The 18334-nt window shown below is 45.5% G+C and overlaps 1 protein-coding gene across 1 annotated transcript in view; it reads right to left on the reverse strand.

Annotated features, from left to right (window-relative positions):
- The window catches only part of fhod1 (formin homology 2 domain containing 1), a gene marked incomplete at its 5' end in the record, with an annotated part of 59966 nt that extends 45554 nt beyond the window's left edge, over positions 1-14412 (reverse strand). The window contains 3 exons of the mRNA XM_084437346.1: positions 3961-4025; positions 12317-12423; positions 14248-14412. Coding sequence (XP_084293472.1) covers positions 3961-4025; positions 12317-12423; positions 14248-14412 — 337 coding nt within the window. The remainder of the gene's footprint in view (positions 1-3960; positions 4026-12316; positions 12424-14247) is intronic.
- Positions 14413-18334: the final 3922 nt, after the last annotated feature.

Genomic DNA, 18334 nt, shown 5'->3' on the forward strand with positions numbered 1-18334 from the left:
TGGGAATTAATGGGAATTTATGGGAATTAACGGAAATTTACGGGAATAAACTGGGAATTTTGGGGCTATTTATACCAACTGCATTTACCTTACCAAACAAGAATTTTGTTTTTGCATAAACAGACATGCAGGCAAACATTTCTAATAAATATTTTTTTAAATGACATTTTTGGCATAATCTATTTGCTTAATCTCCTTGTGAGTTTGTGAGTGAGTGCTAATCGCGATGCTTATTTACACTTTGTTTAACTCCATTGATTTATGCTAAAAACGTTAGCGATCTAACTTTTCCAAAATGTCCGACCTTAACTTCCCATGGAAAATTTCCAGAAATTTACCGGAAATTTTCCACCCCTTTGCAACCCTATACAGTACCTCACCCGCTAGGCCGAGACACGTTGCACGCATCTCCTCATGTCCGAAGACTGCTCTGCACATGTGTGGTGCCACCGCCTGTGAAGGCCTCTTCGCTATGAGGAACGGCCCAAAACACACCAACACAAACATCCTACATGTGTGTGTGGCTCTCTTAGTGGTCGCACCCATCATGTGTAATATCAACTGAGTAGCAACAGTGGGCAGAAATACCATCGTCAATCCAGCTTTCACTGAGAGACCCCAGTCTTGTTTCAATCTTTTTTTTTTTTTATGGCATTTCTGCTTTATTGGATAGGACAGTTGAAGGACAGACAGGAAAGGTGGGCGGGAGAGAGAGAGAGAGAGAGGGGAAGACATGAAGCAAAGGGCGTGGGGCGGATTCTAACCCACGGCGCTACAGTAAGGACTAGCCTTTACATGGTAAGTGCCCCAACCCATTGAGCCACCGGGGCGCCCCCGAGACCTCAGTCTTTAACGGAATTCAACGCTTTGGGTCATTTCTAGAAGCATCAAGAGGAGTGGCACACTTTCTATTAGTCTCTATAAAGCCTAGCCAGCTGGCCCTGCCCGCTGTGTCGAATCATGGGAGCTGTAGTTCAGGTGTAGGCTAATAGACTACAGTCATGGAGTCGCAGTGTGTTCTAGGGCGGGGGAATGGTGAACAGTGGCCTTGTCTGTGGCAGTTCCTGCAGATGCTAAGGAAGTGAAGAACGTCCTACAATCTGCCCGGTGAGGGTTTAGGATTCGGGACGGATGTTGGCAGAGCACCACGATGTTGACAGCTGTACCGGCAATGAACTGGTCCTGTAGTTCTCTAATGCCGGGCTCAGACTACAGGATTTTTGGGCCGATTTATCCCCGATTCACCCCTCCCGACAATCGGAGGAGAAATCTGGTCTGGAACGTTGATTGGGGCCGATGATCGGTCCAGATTATCTTGTAATGTGAGGGGTATACAGATCCAATCTTATACCTCCCGATCGGCTCGCAGACCCATCGGGGCGGCCCAGATAATATCAAACATGTTTGATATTTAAGATTATTACGTCCCGACTTTACAAGTGAGACGGCGAGACCAGTGGTTCGTTGCTCCCTCGGGCACGATAAGATCCTGTGGTGTGTGCTGAGCCGTTATTTTCAAATCTTGCTGTGTGCCGTTTGAGATGCGCAAGAATAATATCTGTTAAGATTCTCCTTATGTGCGTGATGTAACCCGATTTCTAAATTGATTAGGATTTTAAATATCCTGTAGTGTGAGCCCGGCATAAGACACATAGGATCAGACCGCCGTTTCTGAATCCTGACGTTTGCTGTTGACATCATAAGGGTGTTGGGAAACTACCTTGTTCAGTAAAAGGAGGGGAAATCCTTTTCAACTTGTACTGTTACGAACGCTATGCAGCCAGGAAGGAAAACCATGATGACTCATTTGTGGAGCTCGCGTCGTAAAACTGAACCAAACACACAGAGAAACACTTTCATTAGCTGTAAACTTTCCTCCCTCCTAGTCTGAGAGAATTACAGGGATTCCTTAGAAGAACACAAAGCATCTTCAGATAAACCTAGCATGTACTGTACGGTATAACCATGCAAAAATGGACCAGTTCATTTTACAGCGCTCAATCAGGTGTTCAGAAAGTGGATTGTGTTAAGAGGACAGCATCCACCACATTCTTTCTGTGCTGGTGTGGCTGCTAAAATAATGCACACAAACAATAGCTGGTATTGTTGAGCAGGGGGAGAGCTGGTGACCTAGAAAGAAGAGCAAGTGAAGGAACCTGTTAGTCAAGCTGGGCCACCTTCAGCTTGAATGGTGGTAAATGGTAAATGGACTGCACTTATATAGCGCTTTTATCCAAAGCTCTTTACAATGGCCTCTCATTCACCCATTCACACACACATTCACACACCGATGGTGGCAGCTGCCATGCAAGGTGCTAACCTGCTCATTGGGAGCAATTTGGGGTTCAGTGTCTTGCCCAAGGACACTTCGACATGTGGACAGGAGGAGGCGGGATTCGAACCGCCGACCCTACAATCATTGGATGACCCGCTCTACCACTGAGCCACAGCCGCCCCTAGGTATGGGAGTCTTTCACAGGCTTTAGCTTGCAGAAAACTGCAGGTCTGCTGCAACTCTCAGTTCTTTTAAATCAAGACTGAAGACTTTTCTTTTTGCCGCTGCTTTTTATTAAATCAAATAATTATTCATTCATACACTGCACTGTAACTTTTATTCCTGTATTTTATTTTTCCTGCATTTTATTTTGTTTTAAATGTCCTTTTTTGCATTTCGTTTTATATGACCTTTTATGTGTTGCACTTTGTCTTGATGCTTTTAATGTCTCATGTAAAGCACTTTGAATTGCCTTGTTGCTAAAATGTGCTATACAAATAAACTTGCCTTGCCTGGTGGTATGGGAGTCTTTCACAGGCTGCCTAGGGCCGGTGAAATGGAGGAATGGTGCTACTCAGGCTTTTCCTACTGTATGGTGTCTGTCTGGGAGTCACTACTACAGACGGATACTCCCTTTGGGGAGGGAGGACACGCATCTCTGGCATTTCCCAAAACATACTTACTCACCTCAAAATCAGCCAAATCGGAGCACAGTGGCGTTTTTCTGATCAATTACTTCAATCTAAATGGAGGAGTCACTTCCTTTAAAGTCATGTGCAGTACTCATGAACAACAAAACCACCAGACTGACTTTCAGAGCATAGAACTCAGCTCTTATAGCGCGACCCTGGAAGGTTTGTTGAGAGATCTTGTCTGGGCATGTCTGGAATTACACTGAAGCACAGTCAGAGAAAATCAAACCCACATCAAAGTTGGATATGAACAATCAAAAAGCAAACCCACAATTCCCAGGTGAGGTGAGCCGGTATTATGATTGTTTACACTACAACATACCCCTCCCTGTCTCTCTCACTGCAGGTTGATCAAGACGACTGCGCTTGATCACTAAAGACCTCTTGCAGGACAGGAAATATACAGCAGGTCACACTGGGTCAAAGACCGATTTAGACAAGAGTTCTGCATAAGGGAGGCCATAGCTGAACATGACCACACCACAGTACAGTTATCGGGGCACTGCGGTATCTACAGCAATCGAAAACCACTTCAGAATGCAATAACCGCATTAGTGTGTGAAATTTAAACTGCTGTTGCTGACGTCACAGAGTGGAAACACTGATGGATCAGAGAACACTTTATTTGGATCTGCAGGAAAACCCTGAGGAGGATAAAAACCATCTGAGCATCCCTTGGACAGTGGGGGCATTTTCCTCTCTGCCACGCACAAGGAAAAAACGAGTGTCTGAAGCCCGAAGTGGAAAGATGACTTTAAACGGGGGTGGCGGGTGGTGGGGGGTGGGGATTAGGGTGGTGTCAGCGCTTCGCTGACAAATGAAGAGCTAAAGCTTATAATATAGGCTATTGGACGCCATTGGAAGCTACTGCTAGAGAGCTTATTGTGGAGATGGCAAGCGACGCTCGCTTCTACATTCCCCTGAGTCATCAGTGTGTCTCGGAGAGGCTGGAGGGGTGGAAAAGCAGGCATGGAAAGGAGAGGTGGTAATTACCCAGAATGGAGTGGACGCGTACAGAGAGCTGGGTACGGACGATCAGGATGGGCTTCTTTCCTTTGCTACGGAGAGAGAGAGAGAGAGGGGGGGGGGAGAGAGAGGGAGGGAGAGAGAGAGAGAGAGAGAGGGAGAGAAAGAGGGAGGGAGAGAGAGAGGGGGGAGAGAACACTTTAGTATGAAGGGAGGTAAAGCCATAATATATTGAGTTTATTTTTTGCCTGAAAATTCTACACAAAGAAGCCCATAATGACTAAGTTAAAAACAAGTTTTTAGACATTTGTGCTAATTTATTAAAAATCAAAATGTAAAATATCATATGAACACAAGTGCACACCCTTTTTGTTTCCACTGATGCTGCTTGAGATGTTTCTGCAACTTAACTGGGGTCAACCTGTGGTAAATTCAATTGACATGACACCTGCCTATATAAGGTCCCACAGTTGACAGTGCATATCAGAGCAAACTCCAAGCCATGGGGTCAAGGGAATTATCTGCAGACCTCAGAAACAGGATTGTGTCAAGGCATGGATCTAGAGATGGGTAAGGAAAAGTTTGGAACCACCCGGAAACTTCCTAGACCTGGCCGTCTGGCGAAACTGAGCAATCGGGGAAGATGGGCCATGGCCAGGGAGGTGAGCAGGAACCCGAGGGTCACTCCGACAGAGCTCCAGCATATCCATGTGGAGATGGGAGAACCTTCCAGAAGATCAACCATCCAGGCAGAACTCCACCAATCAGGCCTTTTTTATGGCCAGGTGGAGGCCACTCCTTAGTAAAAGGCACATGACAGCCCGCTTGGAGTTCGCCAAAAGGCACCTATATGGAGTCAAAATGAGGCCAGAAAGCATTGTAAACGTAAGTGAAGTATTGTAAACAAAAACATATGAATTGTAAACGTAAGTGAAGTATTGTAAACGTAAGTGAAGTATTGTAAACGTAAGTGAAGTATTGTAAACAAAAAATATATAATTATTACTTAATTATTAAAAAATAAAATAAAAATTGCATTTACAATACTTTTTTGCGTTTACAAAACCTTTTCTGCATTTACAAAACTTTTCTGCCTTTACAATACTTTTTCTGCGTTTACAAAACATTTCTTGCGCTGCAAAACATTCTGGCCTCTCTTTGACGTGGGGGCGGGGTTAGATGAGTGGCGTGTCCAGAGAGGAAGAGGCGGAGTTTCGGGATGCCCACCGCCATATGAGCGCTGCTCAACTTGATTTATATATGGCGGTGGGCATCCCGAAACCCCGCCTCTTCCTCTCTGGACACGCCACTCATCTAACCCCGCCCCCACGTCAAAGAGAGGCCAGAATGTTTTGCAGCGCAAGAAAGTTTTGTAAACGCAGAAAAAGTATTGTAAAGGCAGAAAAGTTTTGTAAATGCAGAAAAGGTTTTGTAAACGCAAAAAAGTATTGTAAATGCAATTTTTATTTTATTTTTTAATAATTAAGTAATAATTTATATATTTTTTGTTTACAATACTTCACTTACGTTTACAATACTTCACTTACATTTACAATTCATATATTTTTGTTTACAATACCTCACTTACGTTTACAATACTTCACTTACGTTTACAATGCTTTCTGGCCTCATTTTGACTCCATACACCTACAGTCTCAAACCATGAGAATCAAGATTCTCTGGTCTGATGAAACGAAAATTGAACTTTTTGACCTGAATACCAAGTGTTGCGTCTTGAGGAAACCAGGCACCGCTCATCACCTGGCTAATACCATCCTTACAGTGAGGCATGGCGGTGGCAGCATCATGATGTGGGGATGTTTTTCAGCAGCAAGAACAGGGCGACTAGTCCTGATAGAGGGAAAGATGAATGCAGCTAAGTACACCGATATCCTTGAAGAGAACCTGCTCCAGAGCGCTCTGGACCTCCAGACTGGGGCGGAGGTTTACCTTCCAACATGACAATGACCCGAAGCACACAGCCAAGAGAACAAAGGAGTGACTTCAGAGAAATGTCCTCGAGTGGCCCAGCCCTGAATTTAATTGAAAATAGCTGTGTACCCACACTCCCCATCCTACCTCACGGAGCTTGCAAGGATATGCCAAGAGGAATGGGCAAAAATCTCCAGAAACAAGTGTGCCAAGCTCATAGCTTCTTTCCCAAGATGCCTCGAAGCTGTAATCGCTGCCAAAGGTGCGTCAACCAAGTATTAGGCTAAGGGTGTGTGTGTGTCACTTGGCTCAAACATGAACATGACCTTCCCTGGGTGTCTGGTTGTGAGTTCAAGCCCCAGGTGATGCAGAATAAACATGCTAATGCCTACTCAGGCACTGTACCATTTGGATTTCAGACCCATGATTTAAAAGATTTTTTCATTTAAGAGGCCCTCATGTATTTATCATTTGTCTTCCTCCTCAAAACGCCCGGCCTGGTTTTCAGACCAACCATTCCACTATGGAGAGGCTGGGATTCCTCTATAGCATCTCAGTGTGTATGTGAGAGTGTGTATGTGAGAGTGTGTGTGTGTGAAAGTGTGTGTGTGAGAGTGAGCGCTAACACAGATGGTTGAGGAAGACACTGGATCTCCATTGCTCTGGCTCGCACACGCTGCGGTCCCTATAAACAGAACCGCGCTCCGCTGTGACTGGCCCGGCCGTGGAACACTATGGAAAGTTCCGGAGCAGACACACACAGCACAGAGGTATGGAAAGTATGCCCTGTCTGGGGGTGTTTGTAGTAGGACGACTTTGCGTTTACATTTTCTCCTCAGCGACCGTTATTGTCACACACATGACGCTGCTGTGAGGTGAAAATCTTGTATCTCCAAAATGGCAAGTTATCTGAATCTTGAAAAGAGCATTCCATTTTTTGTTTTTGAACATAAAATCACATATGATGATCTGTTTAGAATACATTTACATGGTCCAAGGGCTGGGAGGTGTTCAGAAGTTGGGTAGTGCCAGCTTTCAATTGATCACCAATCACTGTCCTCTCTCTCTGGCACTCACACACTCACAAAATAATCTGCCCCCATTTTCCAGGTACCGCTTCAAATGACACATTTCCTCTAAATGGAAACCCAGCCCAGTGTTACCACTCCTCCCTCCCACCAAGAGGACAGACACACGCACACGCACACACACACACATTATGATCAGTAATCTTAGCACTGTCATTATTGACTCTTTCTGCGTTTACGATGGCAGCTACAACGGGTGAGATTTAATAATTCGTGTGCATTCTAGCGTGTTAGAATTTGTGACCGACTCACGCCGACGCATGCGCGCGCGCACGCACGCACGCACGCACACACACACACACGCAGTTTACCTCTGATCACTGTGTCCATAAACCCAGCACCCAGGTATTTAAGAAACAACAGGGGTTCCTCTAGGGTGAAATAGCAGTGTCCTATCAGGGAAAGCCGGTTCCAAAGCAAACACACTAAAGATTGCTGAACAGCCAGAAGTGCTTTTCCTTGCCGGTCACGTTTTCCCCTCCAAAAAAAGACTGCAAATGACATCACTTTTGGTGGGAGAGAGCTACACACGTGCACTTGTGTTTGGTATACTATTTAAAGGGGTTATAGACGTCACATGCAGTTGATATGAATGGTTGTGTGTGTGTGTGGGGGGGTTCACGACACAACAAGACATGCTTTTGTCACATGGGAGCACGAACGCATAGGCCGCACAAGCAAGCCTGCATGGCTTGAGAAAGGGAAGAATCAGATTCAAATCAGATTCCGGAGCATTCCGCCACTGTAAATATTTTCAATGTTTGACAAGTCAGTGAATAGAGGCCATAGATATGAACCAGTGGTCATTGGAGTATAACAATGCTGGTTTGTTTCAGCGGATGCTGCTCTGGTCCAGTTCATATGCATATCCAGTAACATTGAAACTGAGTGAATGGACAAAGACCAGAAAGAACTTCAAGCTACTGTACCAATGCAGGGTCATATATGTCGTTGCAGTAGGATTGTCTATGCTAATGTGATCAATAGATCAATAGATAGGGGTAATGGGAACTTCATCTCGCGCATCAAACCTCATTCAAACGTGCTTAGTTGACAGGTACTTCAACCATGGGTGGAGCATGTTCTTCTGTAGTAAACTTATCAACCAAACAGTAAGCTCCCATAATTCTTTTGTCTTTTAGGTCACTGATTATAAGCCTTGAGAAATGATGTCAGGCCTAGACGTGTCACGCCTGGGAGTGTGTGTGTGTGTGTGTGTGTGTGTGTGTGTGTGTGTGTGTGTGTGTGTGTGTGTGTGCGCAGCCTCCTGTTACGTGGACCCTGTAAATGATTCAGTGACATGGATACTGACCATTATAACCCCCGTTAGACAATCATCAGAGCACTGCAAGTATAGTGTAGAGTATAGTGAGGTCACTGGCCAAGATATACTGTAACAAGCCAACGTCCACTCAGACACTACAGTATATATAATAGTCACACAGGAGCTTTGGTCCCAAGACCATCTCTTGAGTCAGTTGTGCTACTGAACTCAACATTCTTGGGAGTTATCACTAGGCATGCGCTCAACATCGCTAAAACTCCCCCATTCCAATAATCTAGTTACCTGGAATCATGTTCAAACATCAGACCTGTCTAAAACTGTCCAGCCAGTAGTAATCCGGTAATCGAGGTAATACGAAATAAGTGATCTGAGCTGTAGTGTAGTGGGAATCTCCATAGGCTTTCTGTAATCGTTCCTGGCCGCTTGTGTATGGGTTCAGCCAGGGTTTCCTGCTCGAGACAAAGCATTCTTATTGTGGGGTGAAGTTATTTGTCATACTTCCCCCCCAGCCGGTATTTTCATCCAGCGAGTTGAAAGGGGTTGGATGATGTCATTAAGAATATTGTTTTCTATTGACATGTCTCCATAAAGGCCAATTCACACTACCCCAAAAATGACCAACAGACACCAACAGACACCAAGGTTCTGTTGGGTTGGTGCGCTATGCCCGCTGGTGTCTGTGGGGATTTGTTGGTCATTGTTGAGGCAGTGTGAATCGGCCTTAAAGGGATAGTTCGGGATTTTGGACATAGAGCCTCATTTACGACTTACCCATAATGTTGTTTGATTTTATTTTATTTTATTTGTTCAAGGTTGTTGATTGATGGAGAACATTTTCAGATGATTCCACGGTGTCTCTCGTTCGGGCGTTCATGGCATGCTGATGCTAACGCAATCGAACTGAAATGGCTAGCATTCAAAGAAAACTCCCTTAACCACTCCAGTGCACCCAAATTAAATAAAATATGAGGACAGTCTGTGGGGGACTCATTTGAGTTTTTATACCATCATTTTTAAAGTATCGTTGAACCCTTTTTGTTTGTTCGGACCTACAGTATGTCTCTCTTTGTAAACAGGGGGGCGGAGCTATACGTAACTAGCCGGCACAGCACAACAACAGGTTGCAACGGCCACGTTCAAAAGAGATATGTCTGACTTTGATGAGGAGTTTAATTCACAGTATCTGGTGATCATTACTTGTTTGGAGGGTTTATAAGTGAGTTCTTTGAATGCTAGCCAATTTGGTTTGACTGTGCTAACATTAGCATGCCGTGAACACCTGGACACCTGAGGGACAGCATGGAATCAGCTGAAAATGTTCCCCATCAATCAACAACATTATGGGTAGGTCGTAAATGAGGCGTCTAAAATTCTGAACTACCCCTTTAAGAGGTTACCTAATGCGTATTGTTTGTGAGCGACCATGTTGATTCCTGTTCATAACAAGCACCTATCCTTAACTGCGTATTGTGAGTGTCTGTGTGTGTGTTTGTGGGTGCGTGTGGGTGTGTGTAGGTGTGTGTAGTCTCCATATTTGACCCCCCCTACGCTGACTGAGTCGTTACCCGTGTGTGAAGACGCCTCACCGGGACATGCTGAGTGGCATGTGGACACATACCAGAGAGAGACCCGTCACCCACCCACCGTCTCTCCCACAGTCCTCCCAGCTCAGCCCCTCCCCTCCAGGGAGAGAGGGACGAGGGGAGGGGAGGTGAGAGAGACAGAGAGCGACAGGAATGGTAGAACATCCAGCAGGTACGGTTTTATAGCGAGACAGTGTGTGTATTCATCACTCGGGGCACCATTATCAACACCCTATTGTTACTCATCTCAGGAGATGTGCTGGACCAGTACAGACATGCATACGAGTCTCTTACTTTACATCTATACTTGAATCTTGCACAATCTAGGTATGTTTGTACAATCTAGCCATTCTATGCAGTCTACTGTTAAACTCTTGTACATTACACTCTTTTATACTGTACAACGGCTTGTGTGAATAGTAGATTGTGATTGGCCCAGGGGTTATGCATTATTTCTGCACAACACCTGGTACATATACGCCCAGCTACTCACCGTTGTTCTAAATCAATGCGCAATTAAAGATACGACCTACAGTAGCAACCAAAACAATGACCCCGTAGCAACCCAAACTACAGTAATGCCATACTGTACCCGATATTGCTAGCTAGCTATGAGGGGTGTAGGCTACTGCATATTAGCTGTGCAACATCAATTGTCCAGTTATTGAATCTAATTGCCAACAAACTGTTTATGATAGCCAGACACCTCATTGTCCTCAAATCAGTAGCTTTTTTCCACGTCAAATACATGAAGCTACAACTGACAGTGACAGCACAAGTACATTTATTGCGAGTTGAATTGCAGGATGGGATGTAACAGAGTTCGTTTGGTCTAGGAGAGTAGCCTTACTGGTTGCTATGGAATCGATATAACTCTAACCATGAATTATCATCTTTTCAAAGCTAATATGAGCAATAGTTGTATTTTGGTTTCAGAATGATGTTTTCTGTTGAAAGGCTGTTGTATAAGGGGGATAATGAACTCGGGGCCAGGCGTTGCACTGTTGAAATCACCTTTGCAGAGGTACTGTAGACTGGCGTGGGCGTACACTACCTCCACATCAGTCATGTAAACAGCACAACGCCCGGACCCTCGTTCATTATCCCTTATATATATTTTGGAATTCTTGTATATTTTGTATCAATAGTATATTTCTATTTCATGTTGATTGTGCTTTGTTGTCCTTTGTATATTACTGCTGTGACAATACAATGTACCTCCAGTGATCAGCAAGTACAGTACCCAACTACCTACAGTACCTACCTACCTAACCCACCCACCCACCCACCTACCTCCCTACCTACCTACCCACATACCTCCCTACCTACCTACCCACCCACCTACCTCCCTACCTACCTACCCACCTACCTCCCTACCTACCCACCCACCTACCTACCTACCCACCTACCTACCCACCTACCTACTGTATCTACTTACCTACCTACCTACCTCCCTACCTACAGACCTACCTACTTACATACCCACCCACCTCCCTACCTCCCTACCCACCTACCTACCTACCCACCTATCTACCTAACCCACCCACCCACCCACCTACCTCCCTACCTACCCACATACCTCCCTACCTACCCACCCAACCACCTACCTACCTACCTACCTACCTACCTACCTACCTCCCTACCTACCTACCCACCCACATACCTCCCTACCTACCCACCCAACCACCTACCTACCTACCTACCTCCCTACCTACCCACCCAACTACCTACCTACCCACCTACCTACCTACCCACCTACCTACTGTATCTACTTACCTACCTACCCACCTACCTCCCTACCTACAGACCTACCTACTTACATACCCACCCACCTCCCTACCTCCCTACCCACCTACCTACCTACCCACCTATCTACCTACCTACCCACCTACAATGACTGTGATCAGGCATAACACAACAATCACAACACTGCATTCTCAGTTGTGTGAAATAAAGCCCCTCTCTTAGTCTCTATCCTGCTGAGTCGACAGCATGTTGTCTGTCACCCCTGACTGGACTCTTATCACAGAGCTCACACAACCTGCACACTTCCTCGTGTGATGATGTCATATCACTCTCCCTGGCTGTGACTCATCTCATCCTGACTGACACACACACACACACACACACACACACAACATATATGACCACTAACTGGGAAAACCCAGGCGGTAAGGCATCCAGCTCTCGATGACTGGCCTCACGCACCCCCATGTTCTGTCTGCAGTATATCCTCTCTTACTCAACCGTTACTCTCAGCTCCGTTCATTGGGCGTGTTTTGAAACGCGATCCCCACAGCAGAAATCTAAACCCGTCAGAACACTGCCCAAGGCAGCGAAGAGAAAAGGCAAGACACAGATTCGACCGTTACAGATTGAAATTGAACGGCCCGACTAGTGAGAGAGTGTGAGTTTATGCGCCGTGCATGAGTGTGTGTGTGTGTGTGTGTGAGAGAGAGAGACGGGGTGAGAGGGGAGAGAGCTGCGGTACTCACGCCACGTCTTCATACAGCTGCTCCAGGTCGTCCCTCTGCTCCGCCAGGGAGAGCTCCAGGTCCAGGTAGTTCCCGCTGGGGGTCAGCTGCAGGGCACACTCCTCCAGCTGCCCGGGGGGGGGGGCATGGGCAGACCAGCCGTTACACACAGGGCAGCAGGTATACGCATGAATGTACATGCGAGCAAACACGCACACACACACACACCACATATACAGTATACACACACACACACAGTATACACACACACACACACACACACAGTATACACACCTGCACACTTTCTGTTTTTCTCTCTCACACACATTCAGCAGACACAAATAAGACGTAAAATGGTATCTCTAAATGCCTTCACAGAGTTGCATCACATCCAGTTGTATCAATGTCTTCAATGCCTCTCAAGTGTCTGTCTGATAGACCGATAAGAGATGGTTTCTCTAAGCAGATTAGGTTTGATGTCTTCCTTGGCTTGCATGACATTATCATCCTTCAAATGTAGAGATGAAATCCTGCATTGGGCTCAGTTGGAGATGAGAATGTGTAATCTCTATATATAGAGTTTCAGTCATCAGCTTGATAACACTGGCATGCCTGTACAGCTCTGATACTCATGTTACTCTAGCATGATACGTCAGAAAAAAGGCATTTCAATGGACTTTCTTTTGAATATAGTCCATCGGCATACTTCTGTACTTCCAATTAAATCTTGTGCATCAGAGCTACGAGTGTGTGGCAATCTTCTTTAGTTTCACGTTTCACGACCTTCTTTGGATTTGTTGTCTGGCAACTCATCATTCATTACAGGTGTACATTTCATTAACTTTGGCCCTGCATACTTCTGCACTGACTGATAGAAGCTGCAAAAACAACCTTTAAATACCAACACAACCAGACTGTTCCTCCAAAATGTCAACAATGCCAAGGGTATGAGCAAGTATAGAACCATTACGACCATATGGTCAAACAGTGCCGTCTAAAAGGGAATTCTGCCAAGTTAGAGGGAAAGATAGGGACATGTTAGGGCCTACAAGGCTGTTGGAGGAGGCCGTTCAGATGAACCTTATCTTGTGTTTACAGACTCCACCCTTTCCTAGAGTTTTAGCTTAATTTAGTGTCAATTGACAACCACAGAGGAAGGGGAAATGTGCCCGAAAACACTTTATTATGACAGAAAATGAACCTATAATAAAATAAGTCTGAAAACGTAAGAAGGGCAATGTTTTATTTTGACAATATTGGCACCGTCATCGAATTCCATGCTATCGGTTGTTCAGATCTCCCAAACCATCATGCAAGCATCTTGCCCTTGGGCATGGGGGAGGGATAGCGGATTGGTGAAGGAATGCACTTGTGGGACATGATCTCAAGCCTTTATCTGATACCAGAGATTAAAAGGGTGGGGATTTGAAATATTTTGACTGACAGGCAGATCTTCATGATACTCAGAACTGAAATTAATCAGCGTCTGCTATCATTTGATATTGACATAATGCCATGTGTTTGTGTTATCACATTAATTAATTTTATTTATTTCGATTTTTTGTGACTTTTTTGTAAGCTTTATTTAGATGATCATCTACTGGTCTAGTATTTGTCTGTATCAAGGCATTTAAATAAAACGAGATGGCAGCAACATCTTAATTCGCCTCTACTTTCAATCCACCTGTTTCTCAACTAGTCAGCAGACTGCAGGTGAAAGCACCGTCAACCAGTGTCACAAAAGAACAAAATATTCAGCTTGTTTGCATAAACAATGGTAAATTATGACAGCGTCCTTTTGAAATAATCTCAACGGGACATCCAGGGATGATTGGCAGTAGGCTAGCCTACGACGCATGTCACACCTGTTGACTTGCTTGCATTTGCCAATTAAGATTAAACTCTTCTGACCACAACCGATTCTGTGAATGTCAAAGGATTTTCAAACATACCTTCAAAGGCGCCTGTAGAAGTTTGTGGATCGCGGCAATTTGTTCATTCAATGCGAGGTTTTCATCGAGATTGTACGGCGGCGGTCGTCTGGGCTCTGGGAAATTGGTGCAAACGAATGGGTCCGAATCCTCCAGGTATTGGACTCGACAAGTAATAGTAGCCATGGCGCGGTCTGTTATCAACCTTATCAAAAGGGGGTAGTCTGTGTCTAGATATCCCTCTGTTCTATGTCCATTTAAAAGAGAAAAGAGGAGCCTCGACTGCTTCTCTCAGAAGTCCTACATGAAATTGTTGCGGCAGGAAAAAGCGCTGGAGCGCGCTACCCAAGGGAGTCGTGACGTCATATGAGTCATAGGAATGGAAATAGGCTCGAGCTTCGGCCGCAGCTGGCAGCGCGGCGGGCACTCGTCTACTGGCACTGCAGTTCAACTGTCTGAGACGTGAACAGAAAACTACAAATTAGGAAAACATTACATTAATTAAGCCATTTTCTGTGGGTCTATAATGGGCGACTAGCCTGTAGCCAAACAGATATTCGTCCAATAGGGTTAAACAATAGTAATATCACAGAAACCCACTCGGTGTTAATTGAGATGCAATGTCTTAACACTGGTCTATAGGCGTTAATTAATTGAGGAGGTTGAATTGTGGTGGTGGTCTTGTAGTCAAAATTGGTGGGACACATTATGTAAGAGCGCTCTCTAGTGGAACAACGACGATGGTAAAAACAGAGGGTCCAGCAACAGCATGAAGTAAAAAAAAAAAAGAAGTGTGGTCTTCTGAACAGGCTTACTGTAGTCTAGGCTACCTAATAGGAAAATCAGTTAATTCATGAGATCAAAGATCAAGAGGGAAATCAGTATAGTATAACGCTTACATCAAGAAGACTCACTTCTTATAGACAACATGGAACAAGAGCCCAAGCACTTTAAAAACACAGGGAAGGACATTGTTTTCAACATTGTGATATTTCCTTTGTTTAAAAAGTGATAGCAAATAAGATACAAACATATTACAGTGCTATGTTTGATACTTGCTCTCTGTAAAGCGCATTGTGTTGCCTCTGTGTATGATATGTGCTATACAAATAAAGTTTGATTTGATTTGATACTTCTTAGAACCAGTCTGAGTTATTTCTGGCTATTTTATGTATTTTGAAGGTAATCCAATCAGATTATTTGACAGAAATGTGGTACAATCGTGTGCATTACAGTACATACTGGTTATGATCTTGAGGGCAGTTGGAATTCAATGTTAATGGTGCATTAGCGACAGCTCCTGAGCTGGGTCAGAGGTCAGAGACAGAGAGGACCTAAATCTCCCCGCCCCATTTCCATTAGAAAACAGAACAGAAGAGCACTTACTTTACAGCATCCGACAAACTTTAACAATTAACACTAACTTTTAACCTCAGTTAATCTAGTATCCACCCAGGCTCAACCTCGGTGTCTCCCTTCCCTCTCATTCTGCTCATACTGGCAGGACGCGCTCTACTGATTCTAACTCTTGACAAAAGTCACACCTTGCTGTGGCATGCTTCCCGATAACATGTAGTTGCTGATTCAGCGTGCATCAGGCCCTACGTGACCCAGCTGTAGCCTGGTGTTAACGGCCTCCTCCCACCTCTCTCTCCCTGCCAACCTGCCTGACCCAAGTCTCTGTTCTCTGAAGGGATGCCTGCCTCTTCCTGTCTCTTTCCCTTCCACCTCTGGACAAGCAATGTCCATTAGAGCCTAGCGTCCAGCTCTCAGCCAGGGCCCGGCACACCAACCCAGGACAACCAGACTATGGACCCATGCCTGAAATCCACCTATACGCAAATCCATGGTTTGCTCTGTCGTATAAGAGACATGGAACTATGCGTGCCAACATTGCTCATGGGCAGCAACATTAGTGCTCATTTTACAGCCATTAAGCAGGTTATTTTATCCAAAACCACTTAGTCTACAGTGCTTTGAGCTACAGTGTTTGGGTTCTTGCACTTTGGTTTTAGCTCTAGATTATGCTCTTGGTCACTTGTTGTCCCCCACCCAGCGACAGCCGAAGGGGGGGACTTTAAGTTGGCCAGTGTCATTGCCATCCGTCCGTCCGTCAGTGAGTGAGTCAGTCAGTCCCCCGTAGTACCAGAACCCACCACTAAAGGGACGCCTTTCCAATGCATTTTTCCATTGACAAATACATTTCGTTTTTTACATAAAAACTATGCTTGGTGTCTCAGTATAGTCTCAGACAAGTTTACTTGGGAAAACATGTACTTTCTACATCCGCAGAGAGTAGAGCTTGAAGTGTTTAGTAGCGCTAGATATGTTTGTATTTCAACATTCATTATAAGACTTTTGACCATACAGGTGCATGGACTTGTTTTCCCACTAGATGGAGACTTTTTTTTTTACTCTTATTCACTCTACCATGGTTTGTAGAGAGCTTACTTTGATCATTGATACACATGATGTGACATTAGTAGCGCCAGATATGTCCGTATTTCAACATCCATTATGGGACTTTTGACCATACAGGTGAATGGACTTGTTGGCTATTAAAACGGTGATCATCCGTTGTTGCTTTCTACACAAAATACTTTAAGTGTCTCAGTGTAGACACAGTCCAGTCTAGCCAGGAGCCTTTTTAGCTTGACCAGCATCATCAACCACATGAGCTGGTTAGAGCTCACATAGTAGTACTTGTTATAAGTTGTTTTTCCCATTGCCAGTACATTAAGATTTGAAGACTGAAACTAGTATGCTATGTATTTCAATAAAAGTATAGTCTGTTCTACTGAGGGACACTTTTCAAACCCAGAGTTGAGATAAAAGAAAAGATTCCTGGCTTGTTTACTCATTGTTTTACATGTTATGGGTCTCATAGATTAGTAGTGTATCATATTAATTAAAAAATAAATTCCATCTTTCCACTCCATCATTGCCACAAAGGAATATGCATCATGGGTGAGGGACAACATGTTTACTGTGCACTTGTTTGTGACTCCACCCCCTCGCGTCATATTGGGTCGGGGGCTGTGGACCCCTCTCTGGGCTATCCACCTGCCGCCACCGGTGAAGACAAGTGGTGTCTCTAGCCCACTCAGGGTCAAGTTGTGGGATCCGTGGCGTGGATAGTGGTGTGATGGCGAGACTCCGCCACCTCGGGTCAGAGCTGGTCGTGGACAGTGTACCTCTCTCCAGGCCACCCACCTGCCCTCACCAGTGAAGACCCTGTGTCTCTAGCCCACTCAAGGACTGAGTTGTGGGGTCCGTGGCGTGGTGGCGAGACTCCACCCCCTCACATCATATTGGGTCGGGGGCAGTGGAGCCCTCTCCGGGCTACCCACCTGCCCCCACCGGTGAAGACAAGTGTGTCTCCAGCCCTCTCAGGGGCTGATTTGTTGGGTCCGTGGCATGGACAGTGGCGTGGTGGCAAGACTCCACCCCCTCGTGTCATATTGTGTTGGGGGCTGTGGACCCCTCTCTGGACTACCCACCTGCCCCCACCGGTGAAGACAAGTGTGTCTCTACCCCACTCGCGTCTACGCGTTTCGCAACCCAGTTTAGCGATAACACCATTGAGTTTAGGGTTAAGGAAGACCCTAACCCTAACCTTAACCCTAACCCTAACCTTAACCCTAACCTGGGTTCCTGGCTACCAGCCTACCTCACTAACCCTCCCCCAACCCTGAATCCTTACCCTAAGGTCCCCCACTCCAACATCTAACCCTAACCACGCCTTCCTACCTACCTACCCTAAACCCTACCCTCCCTTGTCTTCCCTCCCCAAGTACACTAACCCTAACCGTGCCCCCCCCCCCTCCTAGGCCCTCTAGCACACTAACTCCTCTCTGTGGGAACTCTAAGCTCCATGAAGCCCCTGGGGACAACATAAGCCACTCTCTACTCTCTGGCGTCCTCCGGTGGCCTCCTCTGGAACCCTGGGTGGGGTATGTGTTGTCTTGTTTTTGTCCTTGTTATGTGTTAGTTTTTCATTTTATCAAAGATTAGTGGTCATCAGTTCAGTGGCGTGTAGCCAGTGCACCCACTCAGCACCCTGTGCTTGAGCCTTTATCTCCAAACCTAACCCTACACCTGACCCTCA

This window comes from Borostomias antarcticus (assembly GCF_949987555.1).
Source record: "Borostomias antarcticus genome assembly, chromosome: 4".
Classification (NCBI taxonomy): Eukaryota; Metazoa; Chordata; class Actinopteri; order Stomiiformes; family Stomiidae; genus Borostomias; species Borostomias antarcticus.